Genomic DNA, 12,787 nt, shown 5'->3' with positions numbered 1-12,787 from the left:
TGCTGCGGGAGTAGGGACGGCGGAGAGCGCTGGCAACGCGAGGTGAAGAATTAGTTTCCGAGGGCTACGGTAGATGGATGGAGCGAAGGACTTAATTTCTTTTATTTTTTTTGATGGGAGATGGCCATGCGATAAGAGCGATGCTGCCAACTCCCCCACCTCCCCCACTCTTCCAACTGCACGCGTGACAGCATCTCACTATTTGCAACGGAGGCCGTGGTGGCTGCTGCCACGCTCGCTTTATCAACGCAGCCGCAATATGCCGACCATGTTTACAACTTCGAGTAAAGAGGGCTTACTGTGATCGTTTGTAAGGCTATTTTACTACGTTTATTGTTCATTTTGACTTTAGTGCTGCACAGTCTTGTTGAGTTTTCACGCGAAAACTGGGTGCAACAAAAAAACCTGCATGTAACGAAAAATTGCGGACTTTTCCCGATTTCATTACGCCCAGGTTTAATTGTGTGCATCTTTTGTGTTGCCTTAGGACATTTCCTTCAAAAGCAGTTGTTGCTGTGCTTTCTGTCTAGTACAGCATTCACTGTAGCGTGGACGGCTAACAACTCTAAATCAAGTCAGTAGAGCTGTAGAAGGAAGTATAGTTGGTTCTGCGTGTTGATTTGCTGGAGTGCACTAATTTCCGAGCAAGGGGCTGGACATGGATGAAGTACACAATATGGCACAACTGAGCGCATTTTCACTCGGTGGTTGTTTGTCATTTTGTTCACTCTGTTCAGTTTCTTGCTCAGAGGTTAGGGCACTCCTAAAATGAATATGAAAACAATTTGCAGCCTTGGTGAGACTTCTGCATTTTCTTACCTGTGGCATTTCTCTGTCCTGTGCTGTTTCCAGGAGCACATCTTGGATGAGAATGCTTTTGTGCGCAGCAAGGTCTTGCAGCTGTGGCAAGAAATGTGCCGCCAGAATTGCATTCCACTGGGCAGGCAGCAAGCACTTCTCGAGCTCATTGCCAAGAGGCTTTGTGACAAGTCGAGCGTTGTTCGGAAGCACGCCATTGGCTTTGTCTCTGCCTTCCTCGCCAGCAATCCTTTCCTTGCCAAGGTAAGGCGATACCAGTGTGATATTTCAGTTTGCCAAGTGGCAAAACCTACCAAGGTTTGGTTTTGCTTGCCTTGGAGGGCAGTGCTTGCATTAGGATTTCACAAAATTCAATTTTTGCCCCATTTCTCATGGCTAGTTATCTGCCCTCTGTGTTTCAGTGCAGCTTAACAGCAGATTAGGTGAAGTTATGCACTGAACTTCCAGTTTCTATCCTCTGAACAGTGCGAAAAGTTTACTTACTTTAGTAGGACGTAGTCATAATTGTATGCCTAAGCTCTTGCCCGGGTCTAACATTTTGCACCATACAATTACCAGTGACTGTAAACCTCACAGGATAAATGCACCTAAGAAACATGGCAAGTGTGACTGTATGAAATTGAAGATTTGAGCAGACATACCTATTATGCGAGTTGTTAGGAATCTTGGTTCATTCTTCATTTGAACCCCTCTACAGTATAGTTGCTCCGACCAGCAGAAATCTTTAATAATGGGTAGTAGGTTCTGAAACATCGTGTTTTTTTTTGTTTTTTTGTAACATTTTTTTAACGCCTTTGTACATTCACATATTAATTATTGTATATTTGTTTGGGGATGCACATATTCATCACACATGGCCCCCCTTATATGCTTCTCAAAAATGAGCTCTTCGAATTGTCACTCAAAACATTCAGCATGCACATCCAGATGAATTGTTTGCCGTTCTGGATATCCTAAATATATACCATCTAGTAACTTGTAATACTGCTTCCTTAATTGATCAGATCATTCACAACACACTAAATTTAATTACGGTATGTCTTCATCACTTGCGACGCACCAACATGTCTACTAATAAAACATCAGCTCTTGCTTCCTATAATACACACAAATTATGGTCGACAAACACTAGAATTTATGTCCTCATTTGTGGAATAGTCTTGATTATAATGTTCAAATTTCACCTACTCAGCCCTGTTAAAAATGAAGCATTTTCTACTGAATTCATCCTAGTCTATATTAATTAGTGCCTTGGTTTGTGTTTTTTTGTCTAAAAATAACGTGTTTACTTGATGTTTTCACTAGTGTCCAGTGCCTACTGCTGTGATATGCTTACTGCTAAATAGTTGCGTTATTTTTTGCTGTTGTCTGCATCATATTTACTAGCTTATAGTGGTCGGGACCCCTAAACCAATTTTATTGGGTCTCTGAAGTTGCGTGCTTGTATTCCATGCTCTATGCTAAATAAACACTCTTTCTTTCTTTCTTTCTTTCTTTCTTTCTTTCTTTCTTTCTTTCTTTCTTTCTTTCTTTCTTTCTTTCTTTGTTTCTTTCTTTCTTTGTTTCTTTGTTTCTTTCTTTCTCTCTCTCTCTCTTTCTTTCTTTCTTTCTTTCTTAACACCATGCTACAGTGTTCTGTTTCCTCCCCTTTTGCAGTGGTCACCAGAAGAGCTGAGGAAAAATCTTGCAGTGGAAGAGGAGAAGCTGCGTGCGCTGCGCATTTTGCACAAGGATGAAAACGGTAAGCAGTTTTTTGACTGCAATATGAGTGCAGTGTACATGCAAACACAAGAAACTGGACATCATTGGGGACTTCTATTACACCTGGTGAATTCGCCACAACGTCATGAAACGCACAAAAGAGAGGACGAGAGTGGTGAACCTGTGTTTTGTGACAAGAAGCCAGGGGAACTGTGACGCAGTAGGCCCGCGTTGCTTGTTTCCGCGTGGTTGTCATGATTGGTATTAATGACTCAGTAGCTAATACCAGCCCTGTGCATGTTTGCTTCTTTTTCTGGTTTGTGTTTTTTTTTTTTTGAGGCATTCAACTAAACCGTAATAGAATTGCAGCTGTGCTCATTGGGCCTTCAGTGAACCAAATTGCCCCTTCCCCCCCCCCCTCTCCTCTTTCTCGATGGGCACAAGCAAGAGAGTAGACTTCTCCATTTTGTTAGGCCTCAGTCCCTAACAGAAGATAAAAAGTAAAGTGATAGAAAATCTGTTGCATAGGACAAGTTATTGCAAATTGGTAGGCTGCCTGGGCGAGGGCTTTTTATGTAGGACTGATGCCTTTGTTCATGCTGCTTGTGCGTGCTTGGCCCTCAGTGGCGGCTCTTTTCATATGCTTACTGTCTTCACATGGAATGACAAGGCAGACTTGACTTGAAAACGAGCCTTTATTTCGTAAACCTGTGCTCAGAAGACAAAGAAAAGGGCTTGGTGATTACTGAAAGTGACTTGCAGGATTGAATGCCATTCAACCTCAGCTTAAGGCAGGCCTGTACACCCTATCATACCTACAGCTTACTCACAGTCTGCTGCTATGCAAGGAAATGCTGCATTGCAGTGCATAAGAGCAAGCTGACATCACAAGCGCATTTTTTTTTCTTTTTGGTTCAGTAGAATTGTGATAGCACTGATTTTAGGTGTACGGGCAGTGAAAGATTGCTGTCAACTCTCAGTGATTTGAACTTTAAGGGTAGCAATATTTTGTTTGATTTATGTGGAGTGCGAATTAAGAGGAACTTTTTCTATGCACTGGCATTGACGGGACCAAGTTGTCCATTTTAATCAAGCATAGCAATCCGCTTAAATAAACATGTGGCGCAAGAAGGTATGGATGCTTGAGCCACTCCTGCCCATTTGCAGGGGAAGAGGGTACGGAAGAAAGCTCAGCGGACTCTTCCTGGATGGGCATCCTTCCAGGCCTGCAAGAGGTGCTCCAGGAGGAGGATGACAATGAGAAGGATAAGGACACGTCTTTTGACGAGGAGAACGACAACATATTGCTCAATGAGTGAGCCATGTGTTTCTGCTGTGGATTTAGACTGCACTTTTTGTGGAGTCAACATTGTTGTACAGCATGGCTGAGTACAGTGCATCAGATGTGCTGAATTTGGTGTGTCATGAGCCAGCAGTGGCATGCTCGGCTTGTTTCAATCATTTGTTATCATTAAGGCGCCTAGTTTCCCACAATTCCATAAAAAAATCGCAGATTTTAGTATTTTGCAGGGAATTGTGTGTTAGCAGCCATTTTCTGTTCATTTTAAACAGACGCATGCAACTCTTACTTTGTCAAGCATTGTTTACCATAAAGCGGATACTATATCGCACTGGCGTGTGCCGCGCTGTGCTTGCTCGGATGGCAGGTGGCAGGTTTTGCCTCACTACACGAATGAGTGGTGACAGTGTGGCAAGCGTTAACGCCGTGCTTCATGCTTTATCTTGCACTTTCCAACGGCACCACTTAAAAAATAGCAGTGAACATTTGGCAGCCAGGCATCTCATTTGCCCCTATCGCACCCCCATCGATAGTGCCACGAATCGTAGAGCATGGTCGGTGGTAGCCTACCAGTAGCCATCCTGTGTTTACATCGTCTGTCACAGAGGTGGTGAAAATGGCGGAAAATGGCGACAGCTTCCATTTTGGTGTCCCATTTTTCACGCGACATCGCTCTAATGCGGTGAAGCCACCCGAGCTGGCGTTCGGCAAGGAAGCCAGCCTAACTGCTGGTGGTGTTGTGCGGGAAAGCCAACCTGCTGCAGGCCTGCTTTTTATTTATTTATTTCATAATACCGCAGGCCACTGCTTGGCCCAAGCAGGAGTGAACTTACATGTTACATAACCAAAAGAATAAAATTATTCAATATTAACAGCACACGGATACCAAAAGAATAAAACCAAAAGAATAAACTTATACAATGTTAGCAGCGCACGGATACCAAAGAATAAAAATCAAAAGAATAAACTTATACAATATTAGCAGCACACGGATACAAAACATACATATAAGCAATATTAGCAGGTAAGTAGACAATCTAACACATCAGAAAAATTTTGCGAGGAAAAAATCGATTCCGGTAACGAATTCCAATCTTGCACTGTTCTAGGGAAACAACTATATTTAAAACTGTTAGTTTTGGCGAAAAGGGGAGTAAGTGAATGTTCATGAACGTTTCGAGTCCTCACTAGAGGACGCTTAATGCACTCCGGAAGCTTCAGTTTATTTTTACCTGTTAAACTATTAAACAAGAATACCAATCTATTAATCCTTCGGTGGATTTCTAGTGTAGGAATATTATTTGACATCATTAACTGCGAGGGAGAGTCTTCCCTTTTGTATTTTCCGTATATAAACCTAACCGCTTTCCTATTGACTTTTTCAAGGACCATTATGTCCTTTTTCGTGTACGGGTCCCACACGACTGAAGCATATTCAAGTCAAGACCGCACACAAGTTTCATAAGCCAATTTTTTTATGTGTGCTGGGGCAGTTTTTAGCTTTCTTCGTAAAACCCATAGCTTTCGCAATGCGGCTGTAGAAATATTAGTAATGTGTGACGACCATTTTAACTTACTGTCGAGTGTTACACCTAAATATTTATATTTCTCAACTTCCAAAATCCTATTACCGCGAATAAGGTAAGGCAGCAAAATGGGAGACTTTTTTCTAGTTATACGTAAGACAACAGTTTCTTCACTATTAAGTTCCATAGCCCATTTAAGACACCATTCTTCAATGGCAAAAACTGCTTTTTGTACAGAGCTGTGGTCATGTTCGGATGAAATTTGTTTGAACACAACACAGTCATCTGCGAATAACTTAACAGAAACATCTTCAGGTACAACCACAACTAAATCATTGACATATATTAAAACAACAGTGCCGCCGCGGTGGCTCAGTGGCTATGGTGCTCGTCTGCTGGCCCGAAAGACGCGGGTTCGATCCCGGCCGCGGCGGCTGAATTTCTTTGGAGGAGAAATTCGAGGCCTGTGTACTGTGCGATGTCAGTGCACGTTAAAGAACCCCAGGTGGTCGAAATTTCCGGAGCCCTCCACTACGCCGTCTCTCATAGCCTTAGTCGCTTTGGGACGTTAAACCCCATAAACCAAACCTAACCAAACCAAACCAAAAACAACAGTGGCCCAAGCACACTTCCCTTAGTGAATGCAATAGCAGTAGCCCCTGGTAGAGTGGCTTGGACACATTACAGTGGTGGTAGGAAAATAGCACGTTTGCAAGGCAAGCTTCACCACATAACCTTAATTTCGTTTTGTGAGGTGGCTTCACTGCAGTGCTCTGGTGCAGTTCGGAGATTGAGCGTGTCAGACCCGCAACTACCACCGGCCTTTTGCACTTGGTTTCTTGCAGCCTCCGCAATTGCGACAAACAGTTTCGAAATGGTGCAAAAACTTTGGAACAGGCTTCTCCTAGTTGCATCCTTTGGTCGACTACATTGCACTTTTCCTGCATGAGCTTTTGGTGAAATTTTATATTATAGTTTTAGCTATATCAAACTATTTTATGATTTTTTTACCTGTTTGCTATAACAAAGTTTGACTGCACTGTGTTTGTGGAGGGCAGTGGGATCGATAGAATTATGGGAACCTGATTAATTAAATCGTCTGAGTTGTCTCGAAATGTAGCTTCTGGCAATGGAAGTTCTGCTGATGCACTGACATGCTTGCTGCCCCATCCGCTGAAGCAAGCTAGGCAACCGAAGTGACTGCCACGTGTTAGGAGTTGTGGGTCCTGTTTGCTGGCACATCTTTTACTGTCACTGGGCTAACTATTCGGGTCAGTTAGCTAACCTAGTTATAATTTATGGTCGATAAAATGCAAGTTAGAAGCATGTGAGCAGAAAATAGAACTGCACATCAGATTCTTGACAACGAAAGTGTTTTTAATGTCTTTTAGTTGTGCGTGAATGGCACAAACCGAACTAGTGTGAAGCCACCCACACATGAGTGTGAGCCCTTGCACAAAGCCTTATACAGTGAAAGCTCGTTAATTCGACCCCCGTTAATTCGGCAAATCGGATAATTCGACGCGCACGCGCGGTCCCTACAATTATACATAGGAGTCTATGGGGCGAAACTCTCGTTAATTCGAACAAATTTTGCCGCGCGTCAGTTAATTCGACTTCACTCCGCAGCCCGCCAAGCCGGTGCGCCGAGAGCAAAAAGAAAAAAACACTGCCACGAGTGGCGCTACTGTACGGCTGATAGGCCATCCATATGGTCGTCGTCATCAGCAGCGTGAGAGAGGGAAGCGAGGTTAGCGGTGGCCGAAGTGGCTGGCGTCTTTTTTTTTGTGCTTTGTTGTGTCGCAGCAGTCCCTACGATTGCGGTTATTTACGGCACCTTTTTTGGTGATTGCGCGCTTTGTCAGCGTGTTTACTGCGCTGCTTGTTGTTGCTGTTTTGTTGCGACTGAGAGAAGGGTGAAAGGAAATGGCACGGGCTTGCTTACTGGCTCAGCCGAGCCACCACTAGTAGGCTCAGCCGAGCCACCACCGCTGCCACGTGCAGATAGAGGAGAGTTAAAAGATCAGAGGAAAGATAAAGAGAAAAGATAAGACGGGCATCTCAGCAACAACCCTGTCCTGCACGGACGGACGCTGGCTGAAAAAACAGATAAGCGGCCAGAGCCGCGCTCGCTTCACCTCCTCCCCGCGCTGCTTTCGGGTGGGTAGCGCGTGGGTAGCGCGCAGTGCCTGCGCGCCTCGCCTTTGTGTCCTGTCAGCTGACCGAGGATGAAATAAAGTGACAGGCGCTGACAACGACCATTCGTCGGAAGGTGACGATTGTGAGCAGTTGTCCCGAATGCCGAAGTGCACGGTGAAAGAAGCCGCAGAAGCCTTGCTCGTGCGGGAGGACTTCTGTGAACAAATCCCTGACGGCGCGTGTGCTGCGGAGCACCTCGCAGCTGTTAGAGCTATCGTAGTCGCTCAAATTCGCTCGAAAAAGCAGACGATGATAACAGATTTCTTTGCCAAATAAAGGTACGTCCTGTGGTGGCAAACATTGTTTTTTGTTGTTCATTCGATAATTCGACATTCGGACAATTTGACAATTTTTCGCGGTCCCATCAGTATCGAATTAACGAGCTTTTACTGCAGCACGTAATATCTATTCTCTGGATAAGTTGTCGGACGTTTCAGACAAAGGAATGGTAGGGCCGTGTGCTGGAGGTGGTAAGCAAACAGGGGACAGTGTTGTGACGTGAAGGCTCATGTACCACATACGTGAAACAGGTGGTGCTGTTGTTCCCACTTTATTTATGATTGTTCCCCAGAGCTAGCTGAAGTGACAATGACTCCGTTCCAGGGTCCTCCACAAGATCAGAGCACTGCTCAAGAACGGCAGCTGTACAGAGGCAGTGACGGTGCTCAAGAAGGCCATGGCTGCTTACCCCGATATAAACCTGTTCTGCAACCCTGGCACTGTGGAGGGTGACCCGTAAGTTTTTCCTCATTGCTTGCACAGTAGTCAGAGTGGATGTTTGCTGTCAGTTCGTAGTTTGGTTGCACAGCGAATACAAGTGATAAAATTGGCTGTGAATAGAATAGTTTTGAATGATTTTGAATGTCAATGCTGGTAGTTTAAAGCAAAAGCTCTTTTACACAAAATGCAGCTGTGAAAAGAAACCTGTACTGCAGTACTAGTAGTAGTAGTAGTGGTTTACTTTTAAAATAAAATAATAATAAAAGAAAGGAAAAGATTTTTTGCTAGCCCTCTGCCATTGCTCTGGGAAGCGCGTGAGCTGGGGCAGTGGAAATAAGAGGATTACAGGCAGGCTGGAGAAATGAAATGAAAGAGGTGAGGGGACAGTTACTGTATTGCAAGCAAATCTTGTTTTCAACCAGCATCAGCATAAATAAATTAGGGAGGGAGAATCACTTATAGCAGTACAGTAATAAACTTTATTCTGTAGACTAATACTTTCTTTAAAATTCTTTGAACAACATGATTGTATTCAGTGAAAAAGTGTTAATTGACATTTTGACCTACTGCTTAAATGACAAAGGATTTTACTGAATGCTTCTGTATTGAAGTATTGTTGTATGGTGGCCAGGCATTCCTGGTAATTCAGCGGTCAGTTATCGGAAGGGCAAGGCACAGAGCACTGCTGGCAAAAAAGTCAAGACTGCTCGCAAAATGGACACAAGAGCAAGAGATCAAATCTTCGACGCCCCATCGTGGCTCATGAATGCAAAGCACCAGCCGCAGAATGCTGCCACAAATGCAGCTTTCATGACGATGCGTATAGCCCGCTTCGCCTTCGTGTATCAATTTTGCAGGACTGCAGGCCGCGTGATGGGCGCGAACGCTGCCGTTAACTGAGGACGCGAAAATGAAACCACGCTAGATAGATTAGCGTTTTGGTTTCGTTTAGCCCAATGTGTGAGTAGCACTCTACACTATGCAGTTTCACGGGTTGGCGTCGAAGCTTATCTTTCTGTTGTAAGTAGTGGTGTGTGAATGTTTGAAATTTTGAATATGATTGATCATGTGTGTTATTCAGTTCATATTCGTATTTGAGAAATTGATATTCATGAATTTTCGAATACTCTAAAGTTTTCGATTATTCAGAATTTTTCACATATTCGTTGGTGATCGAATACCGTGTCGTCTTTCATATATCCTACCATGGCAAAACCAGAATATCTGGGCACATTATCCGAAGATCGAGTTTTGTCAGGAAAACCAGTACAGAGGTGTCCTCGTCACCACCTTCTCCATCATCCATCGCGTAGTCCGGTCACATCCGGACACTGACGGGCTTGGATCTGGAGCGAAATTTCAAAAGTAGGCTTTTCCACTAGCGATGACAGCAAGATGGCCGACCACCTGCTTCGAACAATCGCAGTGTGAATGCACCTAGATTTTTTTTGCGCTTTATCCTTCCATTATGTGTTACACACCTAATGCCCACGTCAGTGGCACTTGTTCTATTGCCTTCACAACCTTTCTAGCTTAAGCTCCTCAACCTTGTTTTGGTCAGCTATGATTGATTGATTGATCAATTGATTGATTGCAGGTCATGGTGAGCACGTTATTTAGTGATAAGTGGCATTGTCTAGGTGATCAGTGTGTCTTGGGTGTGATTCCAGTTTTTCTCTTTCTCGGCAGAGATGACCAGAACAGAGAAAATAAAGGTGAAAGCAACACTCTGCCATCCCTCTTGGATGTTCTGAAGAAAATTTATCGGGGTATGTAACGCGTGCTCAGCTTTCTTTGGCATGTGTAGATGTGTGCTGTCAATGTTCCTTTTGCACTTATTGAGCCCTCTACTTTGGCTCAGTGTCCGGGTTCAAGGCAGTGAAGTGCATTTTTGCATGTCTCATTATCATCATGCATTATGCGGTCTGGGGTTTAACCCCTTCACCGTTTTGTTATATCAACGAATTTCTTAACAAAACTGCTTATTTTTTTTATTCCTGATTTTGAATATTATTGCAATAAAAAGCACGAATTCGATCTTTAAAAAATATCAGAAGCAAACACGAAGTCAAATTAGCACATTCAAGTTTATTATTTCTGACATTACGGAAAACCAACTTCCTGATGGTAATGAGCGATAAATATATTCAAGCAAGTCATGAGGCAAGCTTATAGTGAACATCTTACCGGGAACTGCAAGAAAAGGAAACCGAGGGGGTCATGTAGGGATGTTACTGACGTCGACCTTCATGCACTGACGCGCGCTCGCAAAGTTCGCTTCTGAGCTGTCCACTTCTTCACCGGAAGAACTGATGAGCACAACGTCATCACTGTCGTCCTTGCTCCCTGAAACAATGTACACTTCGGTGTCTCAATCACCATAGTCTGAAGAAGATTACGACGAAGAGTGTCTTTTCCGAGAAGACGGGCCAGCAAAACACGCGTCGCCTCCGCCGGATGCCATTTTTAAAACCCAGGTTGCCATACGAGAAAAAAAAACGTTTATGCGGTAGAAGAAAACGAAATTAACAGGTCAGTGCTGCCATCTGTCGAACAAAATGTCATCTAAGCCACACCCGAGCACTGCTCGTCCGAAACTAGGAAGAGAAGAACCTATTCAGAGAGGACGAGCTACAGTCGTCCAAAACGGTTTGGGGACGGCTTGGCAAGGACGAGCGCAGCTCGTCCAAAACGGTTAAGGGGTTAATTGAGCTGCGCTTCAGAACAGTCTGGGCAGATAGCAAAAACAGCCATTATGGCCTTCGATGCCTGAAGTTGTTGAAGGTTGAGATTCAGCACCTATATCATCCTCTTATCTGTGTCCTGTTGCTTCATCTTGGGTTTATTTCTTGTATAAACTAACCCACCCAGCTTGTCACCGTTCCGAGTTTTCACTGTGCTCAACTGGCTCTCCACCTGAGAAAACAAAAACAGGTTCAAGTTACACCACTGATTAAACCTAATTGCTAATAATGAAAAGCTTCACATATATTATGTGAGTGCTAATTTTTTTCGAACTTAAAAAAACAAATCTTTCTGTTGTGGCTTTTTTGGCTTTTTTGTACTGTGTGAGAGGTGTTGTTGAACATGAGAAACACGAAAAATTCTCGAGTTGGACAGTCTTTGTGTTCAAATGTACAAAGTGTACAATCAAACAATAGCAATTGAGAAACATTTATTTTCTCCTTTTTTATATATCTAAATGCATGTAAATTATTTTAAAGTACTGAAAAAAAAAAAATAGGTTGTCAAGTAAATAGGCACACCTGTTGAATGTCTGTGCATTGAACTTGGACTTCCGTGGAAACCATGTGTGGGCTTTAATTTCAACGCTTTAGCAAAATCGTTTTACCATTGCATAAATTTTTCTTTGCTACTGTTCAGTTCGGAGCGAGATTTTTGTTTTGTTTTGTTTTATTTCAGGAAGCAAAGCTGCTGAAAACCCCTCGGCAACACCAGACAAAGAAGCTTCACCTGATGCACCACCACCTAATGGTGTTGAAGCGAGTGGCGGCAAAAAGGAGCTGGACAAGCAGAAGATGCTCGTGCACTACCTCAGGGTAAAATAAAACAAAAAGATGGTTTTCTAATTTCTAACAGTCCCAAAGCGACTCGGGCTATGGGGGACGCTGTAGTGAAGGGCTCCGGAAATTTCGACCACCTGGGGTCCTTTAACGTGCACTGACATCGCAGAGCACACGAGCCTCTAGAATTTCTCCTCCACTGAAATTTGACCTTTGCGGCCAGGATCGAACCCATGTCTCTTGGGTCAGCGGCCGAGCGCCATAACTAGTGAGCCACCGCGGCAGCAAAAGGAAAAGAAAAAGAGTCATCAGCTGATGAAGTTTAGCGAAACTAGCTAATGAGCTATAGCTGTATAGGCTCAGTGAATATGAACATGAGAGCTATTTGTTGATGATCCATTAAGAGGGGAACAGATGTCTTAGAGCTATTTTTATTATTTTTGGGTCAAGTGTAATGAAACTGTGCAGTTATATTCAACTTCTTGAACTGGTTTGAAATATGTAACCCCTTTTTCATTATGTCAGTTATGAGCTGCCGTGGTGGCTCAGTGGTTATGGCGCTCGGCTGCTGACCTGAAAGACACGGGTTCGATCCCAGCCGCGAAGGTCGAATTTCTTTGGAGGCGAAATTCTAGAGGCCCTTGTGCTGTGCGATGTCAGTGCACATTAAAGAACCCCAGGTGGTCGGAATTTCTGGAGCACTCCACTACGGCGTCTCTCATAGCCCGAGTCGCTTTGGGTGGTTAAACCCCCATTAACTAAACTAAACTATTGTGTCAATTATTGCTTATGGTATCACATGCTTGCATTTAATTGTTTGCAGAGGAATAGGAAAATGACCACTCGTTAGAAAGCTATTATAACATGTGGATAGGTAATATAACTTCCAAGGAATACGTTGTAGGAACTACTTTTTAGATCAAGCCAACATCAGTTATTTCAGAGAGCGTCTAAGATCAGTGTTAGTAGGACTGGTTAGCGAGCAGTCGAAATCAGAG

At 43.7% G+C, this 12,787-nt stretch overlaps 1 protein-coding gene across 1 annotated transcript in view; it reads left to right on the top strand.

Moving 5' to 3' along the window:
• Positions 1-12,787, top strand: part of Cap-D2 (CAP-D2 condensin subunit) — a 61,930-nt gene that overhangs the window by 11,692 nt on the left and 37,451 nt on the right. The window contains exons 11-16 of the mRNA XM_089573568.1: positions 853-1,062; positions 2,476-2,560; positions 3,688-3,835; positions 8,149-8,280; positions 9,955-10,034; positions 11,689-11,825. Of these exons, the coding sequence (XP_089429694.1) occupies positions 853-1,062; positions 2,476-2,560; positions 3,688-3,835; positions 8,149-8,280; positions 9,955-10,034; positions 11,689-11,825 (792 nt within the window). The remainder of the gene's footprint in view (positions 1-852; positions 1,063-2,475; positions 2,561-3,687; positions 3,836-8,148; positions 8,281-9,954; positions 10,035-11,688; positions 11,826-12,787) is intronic.

This window comes from Amblyomma mixtum, chromosome 2 (assembly GCF_055824585.1).
Source record: "Amblyomma mixtum isolate Tamu chromosome 2, ASM5582458v1, whole genome shotgun sequence".
Taxonomy (NCBI): Eukaryota; Metazoa; Arthropoda; class Arachnida; order Ixodida; family Ixodidae; genus Amblyomma; species Amblyomma mixtum.
This window is presented reverse-complemented; position numbering and strand designations above follow the sequence as displayed.